General features: G+C 39.4%; 1 protein-coding gene across 1 annotated transcript in view; it reads right to left on the bottom strand.

Annotated features, from left to right (window-relative positions):
* The window catches only part of LOC113225243 (MORC family CW-type zinc finger protein 1-like), a 172,227-nt gene that overhangs the window by 142,069 nt on the left and 16,262 nt on the right, over positions 1 to 13,896 (bottom strand). The window contains exons 7-8 of the mRNA XM_026456778.1: positions 9,600 to 9,759; positions 8,116 to 8,221 (exon numbers count right to left, since the gene is read on the bottom strand). Of these exons, the coding sequence (XP_026312563.1) occupies positions 8,116 to 8,221; positions 9,600 to 9,759 (266 nt within the window). The remainder of the gene's footprint in view (positions 1 to 8,115; positions 8,222 to 9,599; positions 9,760 to 13,896) is intronic.

The following is a 13,896-nucleotide window of genomic DNA, read 5'->3' as shown; positions in this document are numbered from 1 at the left end:
TAGATTTCTATCAAACCTGATGGACTGTGTTCATGTCCTGGTTATCATATTGTACTTTGGTTTTGCAAAATACCACCAATGGGGAAAATTACAACCACTTAACCCAGTAATATTATTTCTGAGAATCAATAGTAAATAAATACTTGTCTAAGTATCTAACAATGTAAGTATAAAGACTGACATTGTTCTCAAAAGTGAAAAATTAGCCGGGCGTGGTGGCTCAAGCCTGTAATCCCAGCACTTTGGGAGGCCGAGACGGGCGGATCACGAGGTCAGGAGATCGAGACCACCCTGGCTAATATGGTGAAACCCCGTCTCTAATAGAAAATACAAAAAACTAGCCGGGCGACGAGGCGGGTGCCTGTAGTCCCAGCTACTCGGGAGGCTGAGACAGGAGAATGGCGTGAACCCGGGAGGCGGAGCTTGCAGTGAGCTGAGATCCGGCCACTGCACTCCAGCCTGGGCGGCAGAGCAAGACTCCATCTCAAAAAAAAAAAAAAAAAAAAAAAAAGAAAAAAAAAAGAAAAATTAAAATCAACCTGAATGCCCATCAACAGAGAAGTACTGGCCGGGCGCGGTGGCTCAAGCCTGTAATCCCAGCACTTTGGGAGGCCAAGATGGGCGGATCACGAGGTCAGGAGATCGAGACCATTCTGGCTAACATGGGGAAACCTCGTCTCTACTAAAAACTACAAAAAACTAGCCAGGCGAGGTGGCGGCGCCTGTAGTCCCAGCTACTTGGGAGGCTGAGGCAGGAGAATGGCGTAAACCCGGGAGGCGGAGCTTGCAGTGAGCTGAGATCCGGCCACTGCACTCCAGCCCGGGCGACAGAGCGAGACTCTGTCTCAAAAAAAAAAAAAAAAACAGAGAAGTACTGATGTACAGGTAGACCATCCCTTATCTGAAATGCTTGGGACCAGATATGTTTCAAATTTCTAATTTTTTTCAGATTTTGGTAAAATATCAACATTTGGAAAATCTGGGTGAAAGGTACATGGGAATTTTCTGTATTATCTTTAAAACTCTGAAAAGTCAAATTTTTTCAAAAACTTTAAAAGGGTAAGTTAAATCTAATATAAAGTGACTGATAGTAAATATCTAGAAGATAGATTTAAATCCCAACGAGCAAAATAATTTCTACAGTAGAAGAGAGATTGGGGGAGCTGAGGTGGAGAATGAGGACGCACTTTTATATCACTTTACCTATTTATGAAAGTTTAAATATTTTTCAATGAGTTAATATTTGTAATACTAATTGAAGCTCCTCCCTTCATTCCCACTCCATCCTCTGCCCTCAAAATTAATGCTTCTTGGACAGGTGCTGAACCACTTGGCAAACAACAAGGGAGAGTGAGGTATATGGGAAGTAAAGAAAACTATTGCTTGGCAATCAGGCAAGAGAAAGAAATAAAGGACATCCAAATAGGAAGAGAGGAAGCCAAACTACATGTGTTTGCAAACGACATGATTCTGTATCTAGAAAACCCCATAGTCTCAGCCCAAAAGCTCCTTTGGCTAATAAATAACCTCAGCAAAGTTGCAGATACAAAATCAATGTACAAAAGTCACTAACATTCCTATACATTAACAACAGCCAAGCTAAGAGTCAAATCAGGAAGGCAATCTCATTCACAACTGCTACAAAAAGAATAAAATACCTAGATATACGCCTAACCAGGGAGGTGAAAGATTCCCACAAGGAGAATTACAAAACACTGCTCAAATAAATCAGAGAAGACACAAACAAATGGAAAAACATAGCATGCTCCTGTATAGGAAGAATCAATATCATTAAAATGACCTTACTGCCCAAAGCAATTTACAGATTCAATGCTATTCCTGTCAAACTACCAACGACATTCTTCACAGAACTAGAAAAAAATTATCTTAAAATTCATATGGAACCAAAAGAGCCTGAATAGCCAAAGCAATCCTAAGCAAAAAGAACAAAGCTGGAGGTACCACATTACCCAACTTCAAATTATACTAAAGGGGTACAGTAACCAAAACACCATGGTACTGGTACAAAAACAGACACATAGGTCAAAGAAAGAGAATGGAGAGCCCAGAAATAAGGCTGCACACCTACAACCATCTGATCATCAACAAAGCTGATAAAATGAAGCAATGGGAAAAGATTCTCTATTCAATAAATGGTGCTGGGATAACTGGCTAGCTATGTGCAGAAGATTGAAGCAGGACCCCTTCCTTACACCACATACAAAAATTAACTCAGGATGAATTAAAGACTTAAATGTAAAAGCCAAAACTATAAAAACCCTGGAAGACAACCTAGGTAATACCATCCTGGACATAGGAATGGGCACAGATTTCATGACAAAACACCAAAAGCCATTACAACAAAAGCAAAAATTGACAAGTGGGATCTAATTAAACTAAAGAGCTTCTCTGCACAGCAAAAGAAACTATCAACAAAGTAAACAGACAACCTACAGGGTGGGAGAAAGTATTTGGAAACTATGCATCTGACAAAGGTCTAATATTGAGCATCTATAAGGAACTTAAACTTACAAGAGAAAAAGAAACAATTCATTAAAAATCGGCAAAGGACATGAACATTTTTCAAAAGCAGACATATATACAGTCAACAAGCATATGAAAAAAAGCTCAATATCACTGATCATTAGAGAAATGCAAATCAAAACCTACCATCTCGCACCAGTCAGAATGGCAATTATTAAAATGTTGAAAAATTACAAATGCTGGAGAGGCTGCAGAGAAAAGGGAATACTTACACACTGTTAGTGGGAGTGTACTAGTTCAACCGTTGTGGAAAGCAGTATGGCAATTCCTCAACGAGCTAAAAAGTAGAACTACCATTCAACTCAGGAACCCCATTACTGGGTATATACCCAGAGTAATATAAAGCATTCTGTCATAAAGACACATGCATGCAAATGCTTACCGTAGCACTATTTACTATATCACAACAGCAAAGATATGGAACCTAAATGTCCATAAATGACAGATTGAATAAAGAAAATGTGGTACATATATCATGGAATACTGTGCCACCATAAAAAAGAATGAGATCATGTCTTTTGCAGGAATGTGGATAGAGCTGGAGGCTATTACCTTTAGCAAACTAACACAGGAACAGAAAACTAAATACTGCATGTCCTCACTTACAAGTGCAAGCTAAATAATGAGAACACATGGACACACTGAAGGAAACAACAGACACTGGGGTCTTGAGCGTGAAGGGTGGGAGGAGGGAAAGGAGCAGAAAAGGTAACCGTTGGCTATTAGGCTTAATACCTGAGTGATGAAATAGTCTGTAAAACAAACCTCTGTGACACGAGTTTACCTACGTAACAAACCTACATGTGTACCCCTGAACCTAAACTAAAAGTCTAAAAGAAAAGTAATGCTTGGATCCAATTCAGTGGCGTATCTTACATGTAATTTTAAAATCCAAATTAAGATTCCATCCTGGTATCCACATAAAGAGGTCTATGTCCTGTGAATGAAATAAGATCTCTATGTAAGGAATGCCAAAGTAGAATCATGGTCCTGTAGATTTCGCAGATGAGAATCCATACTAACCACATAGGTGGTCATGATGGGCAGTGACTCATTTGAAAACCCTCCACTAGCCTGTTATTTTCTGTAGCCACTCAATAAAGGACTTCTGAAAATGATTCTAAACTTTAATCATCTGTATGACTGTAAATGAAGCTTACTAAGAAGCCACCAATAAGATGGAGGGAAAGAATTAACTAAAGATTTTGTTTTGCACATGGACTATTTAAGGAGGAAAAAATATAACTTAATGGAAGAAAACATCTACAAAAGTTTGAGAGGTGGGATTTGGGTCCAGAGTTCCAAAAAATTACCACAACATAAATTAGTAAACACACCTAGCCCAGCCCTGATGAAACATCTTGTTTTCTGTCATTAGCCCACTTTTATTTTTCTTCAGTGTTCAGTATTATTGGCATTATCCCCACCCTTTGTTTCAAACTCTTGATTTTCTTTTGATTTTTTACAAAGTTATTTTTTGTATCTTCTTCACTTTCAGGAAACACTGCCTAAGTTTATGGCAACATATAAATTTAAGATAATTTTTACCCTGCAAATTCAACTCACTTTCTGCATATAACCCTGGAACCTATAGCTGATTCCCTGGCACTCTCCATAAATCATATTCACATTTTCAAAATTCAATTTGACATTTCACACATAAAATGCAGACTTGTGTATCACATGCATTCTGAAATTCTGATGACTGCTATCTATTCGAATTTTTTTTTTAATTTAAGTGGAAATAGGTCACCTTTAAACTGATATTGCCAAACCACAGGCCACCACTGACCATGTGCTTGAACATCACTTCTACTGAAATTCTTTTGACGTGACTGTCATATTGAAAGGAGACCCTGCCACTGGTATGATTACTGCTGTTAGTGCCTCAGCCCAAAGCAGAATGATAAAAGGTTTTGAATCCTATGTTTAAAATTAATGTCAAAGTTGGGCACAGTGACACACACCTGTAATCCCAGCACTTTGGGAGGCCAAGGTGGGCGGATTACCTGAGGTTAGGAGTTCGAGACCAGCCTGAGCAACATGATGAAACCCCGTTTCTACCAAAAATTCCAAAAAATCAGCCTGGAGTGGTGGCACATGCCTGTAATCCCAGCTACTTGGCAGGCTGAGGTGGGAGAATCACTTGAACCCAGGAGGCAGAAGTTGCAGTGAGCTGAAATACCACCACTGCACTCCAGCCTCAGCAACAAGAGTGAAACTCTGTCTCAAAAAAAAAAAAACAAAAACAAACAAACAAAAAACCATGATGCCAAATATTCACAAGAACTATATGAAATAAATAATGCCAAAACACCTCTTCCCTGAGGCCAATAAAGCTTGAAAGTTTGAATTTTCATATTCCTATACAGAAAATTAAATTATTTTCAGAATCAGCAGCACTCTCTATCTAAGACCAAACCTGGAAATTATATAGTTTCAAGATTTGAAAATTGTTTTGGACAGCTGTAGAATCCTATCCAGCAGAGATAAGGGGATACAATAATCACCAGGAAAAGAAATGGTAAAAAATGTGTCATATGCGAATTGATGGGTGCTGACGAGTTGATGGGTGCAGCACACCAACATGGCACAAGTATACATATGTAACAAACCTGCACGTTATGCACATGTACCCTAGAACTTAAAGTATAATAATAAAAAAAAAAAAAACAACAAAACAACAACAACAAAATGTGTCATATTACAAATTGCAGCGGATTAGAGGTTCAAATATCAGAGGTCATAAATGAAAGAGGACTCAAAAAAAAGATCCACCTTGGACCAGAACTAATCCTTCAGGACTAAGAATTAATGTCTTTTCTAGTCTCTTACTGAAGAGTAATTGGGTGTTAATGTTAAAACCCACGGGACCACACCATTGTCCATAACCTTGTGTGGCAAACTATGTACCATTTTTTAACAAGTTAAAAATACATATATGTTGGCCTGGTGCGGCAGCTTATGCCTGTAAACCCAGCACTTTGGGAGGCCAAGTCGGGTAGATCACCTGAAGTCAGAAGTTCAAGACCAGCCTGGCCAACAAGGTGAAACCCCGTCTCTACTAAAAATACAAAAAAATTAGCCGGGCAGGGTAGTGCATGCCTATAATCCCAGCTACTTGGGAGGCTGAGGGATGAGAACTGCTTAAACTCACGAGGCGGAGGTTGCAGTGAGCCAAGATAGCACCACTGCACACCAGCCTGGGCGACAGGATCAGACTCCACCTTAAAAAAAAAAAGAGAGAGAGAGAAAATGTATGTTCTAAGTTTAAAGGGAGCTTGGGAGTGATGGGGAGGAAACAGTAGGTCAAAATCAATAATGAAGTGGAATTAAGGGCAAATCTTTTACAGAAGAAAACTACAGAGGCACTGCTACCCCCAAGGAGGTGGGGAATGGTGATGCTATCCCTTCTTGGCATCATCACAGTACTCGTGTCAGAGGCCGTGAAATGTACAGCACCCTTGGTTCAGAAATTATGAATCCTCTTTACACTGATTCTTCCTTATAAATCCCAGCCCTGTCTTTAAAGGCTTTTCTTGTGATTAAACTAAAACAAAATTTTGCTGAAAAACAAATTAGAAAATCCAGTGTGATCTATGTGCCAAAGTGAAAGTGTACATGTTTTAGGTCTCATTCATTTTCTTTATTTTATAATTAACTGCCTAAATGGCTAGAGAAGCTCTGGCTTCATTACACAATCTGGAAACAGCAAGAACATCTTTCCAAAGATGTAGCTGTCAAATTATCCCTCTAATAATGTATTGTTTTCTAATGCCAGTGTAGAAATGCCAAGGCACTCTGACAGATAACTGTTTCAAAATGCTTTTAAATAGCATGAAATATCGGTTTTGGAACCAGCTGGCAACTAGAAGGGCAGAGGCAGCAGGAAAAGGGAAGACAGTAATGGAGATGTTGATAATTCTGGGACTCCTTTCTGACACTGGTATATTAATGCTGGCACAGGGGTTCCCGGCATTTGTGGAACAGCCATTAGGCTGAATATTTTTTTCCAAAAGAAAAAAGAAAAAGCCCTCCATTTCTGTGTAGATTAGGAATTCCACATGTTAGAATATGAGAAAAAACATACATCAGAAATAAGGAGAGAAGATCACCTAAAAGTGTGTTATCAAATAGTTATTTGCTAACTGTGGAAATTTCTAAATTTCACCTCATTGGGAAAAGCAAAAGAAGTTCTCTGTAACCCGACATGTCTACGTGGGTCTTAACACCTTAGTCTAAAACCATATGGTAGCTACTGGCCACCTGTGGCTATTGGGCATCAGTCCAAATTCATATGTGCTGTATGTTGCAAAACATACACTGGATTCAAAGACTTTGTATTAAAAAAAAAGAATGTAAAATATCATCAATATTTTTCAGCAACAGAGCTAGACTCCATCTCAAAAAAAAATCATCAATATTTTTCATATTGAAATTTAAATGACAATATTTTAGATATATTGGATTAAATAAAACCATTATCAAAATTAACTTAACCTATTCTTTTTACTTTTCTTTTTTTTTTTTTTTGAGGCAGAGTCTTGCTCTATCGCCCAGGCTGGAGTGCAGATCTCAGCTCACTGCAAGCTCCGCCTCCCAGGTTTACGCCATTCTCCTGCCTCAGCCTCCAGAGTAGCTGGGACTACAGGTGCCCACCACCTCACCCGGCTAGTTTTTTCTTTGTATTTTTTAGTAGAGACGGGGTTTCACTGTGTTAGCCAGGATGGTCTCGATCTCCTGACCTCGTGATCTGCCCGTCTCGGCCTCCGAAACTGCTGGGATTACAGGCTTGAGCCACCGTGCCCGGCCTCTTTTTACTTTTCTTAAGGTGGCTATACTAGAAAATTTAAGATTAAATTTGTCCCTTGTTGTGGCTCTCGTTATATTTCTATTGTACAACACTGAAATACAAAATAAATCGCCCTGGATTAAATTACCTTTACAATCTCTTCTAGCTGCAGTGTTCTGAGACTAAAAAACTGCAGGCTCAAGCTAAGTTTTAAGTAAAAATGTGATTTTAGAGAAACCTAGCTTTTGTCACTATTTCATTCTTTCTCCACACTTTTTCATGCAGAAAATAATGATAAAATTGGCATTTGGTCATATTCCTTTTTGCTTCACACTCTCCTGATGTCTGTCCATTTTTAATGATCTAATGAGTAATAAACTCTGCAGGTTTTTTTTAGTTTTAATATCTATAAATTAGGAGTCAAGGTATTAGAACGTTTTAGAAGTCTTATATTCCAGTGGTCCCTAAACATGCTGGCACCTCTGAATCATCTGGGGAACATTTGAAAAAGACTGATTCCTAGGCTTGATATCTGGACATTCTGACTTAGTAGGTCAAAATGAGGCCCCAGATCCTGTACTTCTCAAGAAACATCCCAGGTCACTCTGAGGCTTGAAGTTTGGAAACCACTGGTCTAGCCCAACTTTATCAGTAACTAGGATAAGATGAACTGTCCCAGTGCTAAAGCCCAGCGACCTCAGACCTGGAGCCAGGACGCAGGGCTCCTAACTCTAGCTCACCACCATTGTTGAAAAACATTCTGTCAAACACACACATACTCCTCCAGAGCTCCAGCCATCAGTATATCCTCTTTGTCAGTTTTAACATCCAACTCTGGTTCGCCATTAAGCAGAAGCTTCAAGTTATAAATAACCAGCAAAGTACCTGGTAGAAAAAATAGATGTTTGACTTGTCAGTATTTTAAATACACTAAGTGCTAGTCATTGTGCTATCATCTCATCTATGGAACTGAATCTGTTATAATATTTTCTTTTGTACTTCAGGAAATAGTATGTTTGGCTAAGTCTTTGGCTAAACCAAGATATGTCTTATAGCAAGTTTCACTCCCTGCCAAAGAGTGCTGAGTTTCTACAGTATGGTGCCTCTTATTACTATTCAATTCATTACAAGTCTTTCAATGTGGATTTTTAAACTTTGGCACTTTTTTCATAATTTGCATTATGAAATTCGTTAAGAGCCTGAGCCAAGCTTGTGTTATAGGTAAAGCTCTCATTGGTAGTACTAAATTTAACACATATAAAAACAAAGAAGGGTTTTTAAATATTGTACAAATAAGAAGTATTGTTTTCATACACTATAGCAGGTGTTAGTAAATTTTTTCCGCAAAGGGCCAGACAGTAAATATTTCAGGCTTTGCAGGCCATACGGTCTCTGTTGCAACTATTCACAGTGCAGCTCTGCCACTGAAGCATGAAAACAGCAACGGATAACACATAAATGAATGAGTGTGGTTGCGTTCCAATAAAACTTGATTTACAAGAACAGGTAGGGGGCCACATTTGACCCAAGACCATAATTTGCTGACCCCTGCTCCAAGGCACAGTTAACAAAAAAGTCCACATTATTTCCAGTTGATTATGATACAAAGTCAAACAGGATCATCAGAGAAATTAAGAGGACAACTAATTATACTTTTTGGTAGTTTTAAACACAAGGGAGAATAGCATAGTAGCTAAGAACATGGGCTTTCAAGCCTAAATGTCTGTGTCTAAATCCTGGATCAACTGTGTCAGTAGACACAGTGCATTCGACATGTTACAGAAAGTTGGTGGAAGTGGAAAGAATGAGGGAAAAGATCTGTTAATCTGGAGAAGAATATCTGCAATGCTTTTGCTAACTCTTTGCCACAGAGACATGAATTCATTACTTCATAAGTTGCTAACTCTCTTACATACCTGTTACCACCCTATCTCAAATGATGCAGTAAGTGTCTCCTAACTTTGCTATCTAGTGCAGTGACTGTGGAGTCCCTGTGGTCATAGCCTGTATCATCCTCTTCTCACCCAGTTTCACCAAGCTCATGCAAGTACACATCCTTCTCCCAGGGTCAGGGATTTACAATAATTTATGTTTGGATGCTCTTAAGACAAAGCTCACATGGATAAAATAAATGACTGTCCCCAGCGTGAATCCACATGAGATTATAAGAGCAAAAAAAAAAAGAAAACATATGTACAGTGTCTTTCACAAGACACTGAAAACAAATACTTCCCTCAAATTGTCAGAGTTTTGATGATCTTACCACATTTTCCGTAGATCACATCAAACTGCTGCATCAATTCGGCTTCAGTTTTAAATGGTGAGTATTTGTAAATTATAGATAATTCCACTGCGAATTTCTGGGGATCATCTGTGACAGATTCTCTGGTTCTTATTAACCATGAGGGTATTGGAACTACAACCTATTTAAAAAAAAAACACATCAATTTATTATAAAATACACAAAAAACATTATTCTTTTGTCTTATCTATTTCATTCCACTCTTCATCTAGACAAATTACAAAACACTTGAGTTAAAAGTTCATTTTCCTCCTACAATCTAATTGTATAAGAGACACATAACAAATGTGTATAGACAGGATTGTATTTTAAAATACTCCATTGTGGAATATGGGAACAGATGGAATGTACTTCAACTCCCTCTTGAAGGGTAGAATGGCAGAGGAAACAACAGAATCAGCATTTTAAAAGTTGAAAAGCAGATGACAGCACAGGCAAGAGCAATCTAAAACCCAAGCCAGAAAGAAGAGCCAGCCTGATCTGCAATTCAGAATTCCTACGGTGAAATGCTCAGGGACGGATGGCAGGAGTTAACTCTAGAGTTGGGGTAGGGGGAGAGGAGAACTAGAAGTAGCATCTATATCCCCATCTGGCTCCTCCTCAGCCCCCAGGGTCTGGATATTTATTCTCTGGAAAGAGTAGAACAATGGATTTCTAGACTGGAAGACATACCAGGCACTGCTGTTGGGGGCACCTTACTGAGATTAGATAGACTGAATGAAAGTACACTTCACAGAAGCTGAGAACCTCAGATCTCATCTCCCATTTGTCTCCCAGAAGCTGACAAGTAGGCCTGGAGGCAGAAGACTAGGAGTCTTTCTCGAAAAATCTGACCAACCCAGAAGGAAAGACGCAAAGACAGTTACATTAAGGATTCCCCCATAAAAAAAGCTCAGTTAGATCACATGATTATGACAGTCACAGCAGCCAGGCCCCACTCACGTTCTCAGAGCTCCCACTCAGCATTTTATTGGACTAATCTTTAAAGTATTCAGGAGAAAAGCCATCTAAGAAAAGCCTATAATATGATAATACAGAACAAACAATTATAAACAAAGCAACTCAGTGTAAACAGAAACCATAAAAATAAGATGAAAATAGGCCGGGCACGGTGGCTCAAGCCTGTAATCCCAGCACTTTGGGAGGCCAAGACGGGCGGATCAAGAGGTCAGGAGATCAAGACCATCCTGGCTAACACGGTGAAACCTCGTCTCTACTAAAAACACAAAAAAACTAGCCGGGCGAGGTGGCGGGCGCCTGTAGTCCCAGCTACTCCGGAGGCTGAGGCAGGAGAATGGCGTAAACCCGGGAGGCGGAGCTTGCAGTGAGCTGAGATCCGGCCACTGCACTCCAGCCCCAGCGACAAAGCAAGACTTCGTCTCAAAAAAAAAAAAAAAAAAAAAACAGATGAAAATTTCAACAGGGTAAAAATCAATTACTGTTAATATCTTCAGAGTTATAAGAGAGAATACTGCATCCATGAAACAAGAATGAGACATCCTTGAAAAAGAAACATTCAGCGAATAAGAAAGACTTCTTGGAAATTAAGAATATGATTACAGAAAAAAATTCAGTGAAAGTATCAGAGGCATTTGAATCAGAGTGACTCCATCAGAGTGACACTCTGAATCAGAGTGACACTCTGAATCAGAGTGACACTCTGAATCAGAGTGACAGAAGGGAATCACCAAGATGATGGCAAGGGCAGATCCCAGGATGGCAGCTGAACACCGCCATGGAAGCAGGAGTGTGAGCTGTAGCACAGGAGAAAGCCCCATCTTGAACAGGGGCTGGGTCAAATAAGGCTGAGTCCTACCGGGCTGCATTTCCATTTTAGGCATTCTTAGTCACAGGATGGGATAGGAGGTGGGCACAAGATACAGGTCACAAAGACCTTGCTGACCCAGATTCACTCAGAAGCTGGTCAAATCCCGCCAAAACCAAGATGGTGACCTCTGGTCATCCTCACTGCTCATAATATGCTAATTATAATGTATCAGCACGCTAACAGGCATTCCCACCGGTGCCATGACAGTTTACAAGAGCCATGGGAAGGTCAGGAAGTTGCCCTATATGGTCTACAAATGGGAGGAAACCTCAGTTCCTGGAATTGCCCACCCCATTCCTGGAAAACTCATGAGTAATTAACCCCTTGTTTAGCACATATAATCAAGAAGTAACTATTAGTATACTCAGTTGAGCAGCCCAGGCCACTGTTCTGCCTATGGAGTAGTCATTCTCTTATTCCTTTACTTTTTTCTTAATAAGCTTGCTTTTACTTCACTCCATGAACTCGCCTTGAATTCTTTCTTGCACAAGGTCCAAGAACTCTCTCGGGGTCTGGATCAGACCCCTTTCTGGTAACAATAGGGTTCAAAAATAAATATCAGAACATCTCCCAGAAGATAAAACAAAAATATAAAACTCAGAAAACAGGAAAGAAAGGCTAAGAAAATTAGAGAACCATTTCCAGAATACAATAGCTAAAAAACAGGAGTTACAAAAGGATAGAAAAGAGAATATGAATAAAAGAAAATCATCAGTTATTACAAGAAATTATTATCCCAGAATTGAAGAATATGAGTTTCCAAATCAAAAAGACCCAACAAGTGACCAGCACAATGGATGTGAATAGGCCACACAAAGGCAAAACATTGAAATCAGCATACTGGGACAAAGAAGATTCTTTTGACCTTCAAAGAGTAAAGGCAAAAACAAACACACAAAAAAACAAAAAACAAAAAAAAGAATGGGTCACATATAAGATTAAGTAATTAAATGGCTTGAGACTTCTCAATAACAACACTAGAAATTAGATAATGAAACAAAACCTTTGAAACCCTGAAGGAAAATAAATTCCAACCTAGAAATAATATCAAGCCCAACTACCATTACGTGTTAGGGTAGAATAAAAACCTTTTAATGCATGTGAGGTCTCCAGATATTTTGTCCCCTATGAGCAAGGGATTGCTCACGAAGTCACTGGAGAACATGCTGTACCAAGAAGAGAGAGCAAGCTACAGAAGAAGACATGGTATCTAGGATCTCAGAGATGACACAGAAGAGAGGGGAAGGGAATCACCAAGATGATGGCAAGGGCAGATCCCAGGATGGCAGCTGAACACCGCCATGGAAGCAGGAGTGTGAGCTGTAGCACAGGAGAAAGCCCCAAGCAGACTTTATCAGGACAATGGAACTGAGAGGACAGCACTTTGAGATTGGGGTTAACAGAGTGACGTGAACACAGAAAACCAAGCAAATATTCAGTGATAGTAATACACATAAAAAACTAAGCAGTCAATTATTAATCTTAGGGGAAATAGTCGTACATGAAAAAGAAAAATAATAGTTGATGACTTGGTATAAGTTGAACAGTGTTTATAAAGTCTTATAAAGTAAATACTGAATACTGTCATAACTAAAATTATAATAAACCAACATTGAGGGTGGGGGATGAGAAGACTGTGATTATATGATAGAAGCAGAGAAAAAAGCTAGGTAAATCCTCTCTTACAGTGGGAGGTTAATAGATAATGCCTAGATAAAATCAGGAAGTAGCAATACAAGCATGCTATTTAGAGATACACAGGTAAATATCAAAAGAACAGGCCACTTATTTTTATTTTTATTTTTTTGAGACAGGATCTCACTATGTTGCTCAGGCTGGGCTCAAACTACCGAGCTCAAGTGATCCTCCCTGTTCAGCCTCCCAAGTAGCGGGGACTACAGATGCACTCCACCATGCCTAGCTAGAACTTGTTAATATTGTTGCAAGAGGTTGTCTCTGTAGAAGTAGAAATGGGAAGTAGTTGCTGTTGTTAGTTTTTTTTTTTTAAAAAAAGGGAATGGCCCATTTTAAGAAAGCTATAAGTAAAGGTTAGCCCAATTTTCCATGCCCTTTACACACATAACATGCAACATAAATGCTTAAAGCATCACTTTTTCTCATGTCAGGTTCCCACACGGCTTACTCCTTTTTACCTGCAGACTGCTCCTGTCACCCAGCCCCACCCACTGGCAGTCTCATAGTCCTACACCGTCCATCCCAACTACATATGCATCTCCAGGTCTGAGACTTGTTGAGGCCATTACTGTCCAGTACCAGCTTGTCCAGTTGCAAGTTGTCCTCTCTCCATAAAACCCTCATTGGCCACTCGAGGCCCTCTAATCTCTCCATCCATATCATTGCTTTTGATAATCTGGTAACAGCAGCCACACAGACTCATTGAGGAGCATTCTTTTTTTTTTTTTTTTTTTT

This window comes from Piliocolobus tephrosceles, unplaced genomic scaffold (genome assembly GCF_002776525.5).
Source record: "Piliocolobus tephrosceles isolate RC106 unplaced genomic scaffold, ASM277652v3 unscaffolded_19, whole genome shotgun sequence".
NCBI lineage: Eukaryota > Metazoa > Chordata > Mammalia > Primates > Cercopithecidae > Piliocolobus > Piliocolobus tephrosceles.
Note: the sequence above shows the minus strand (reverse complement) of the source record. Positions and strands in the feature narration are given on the sequence as shown.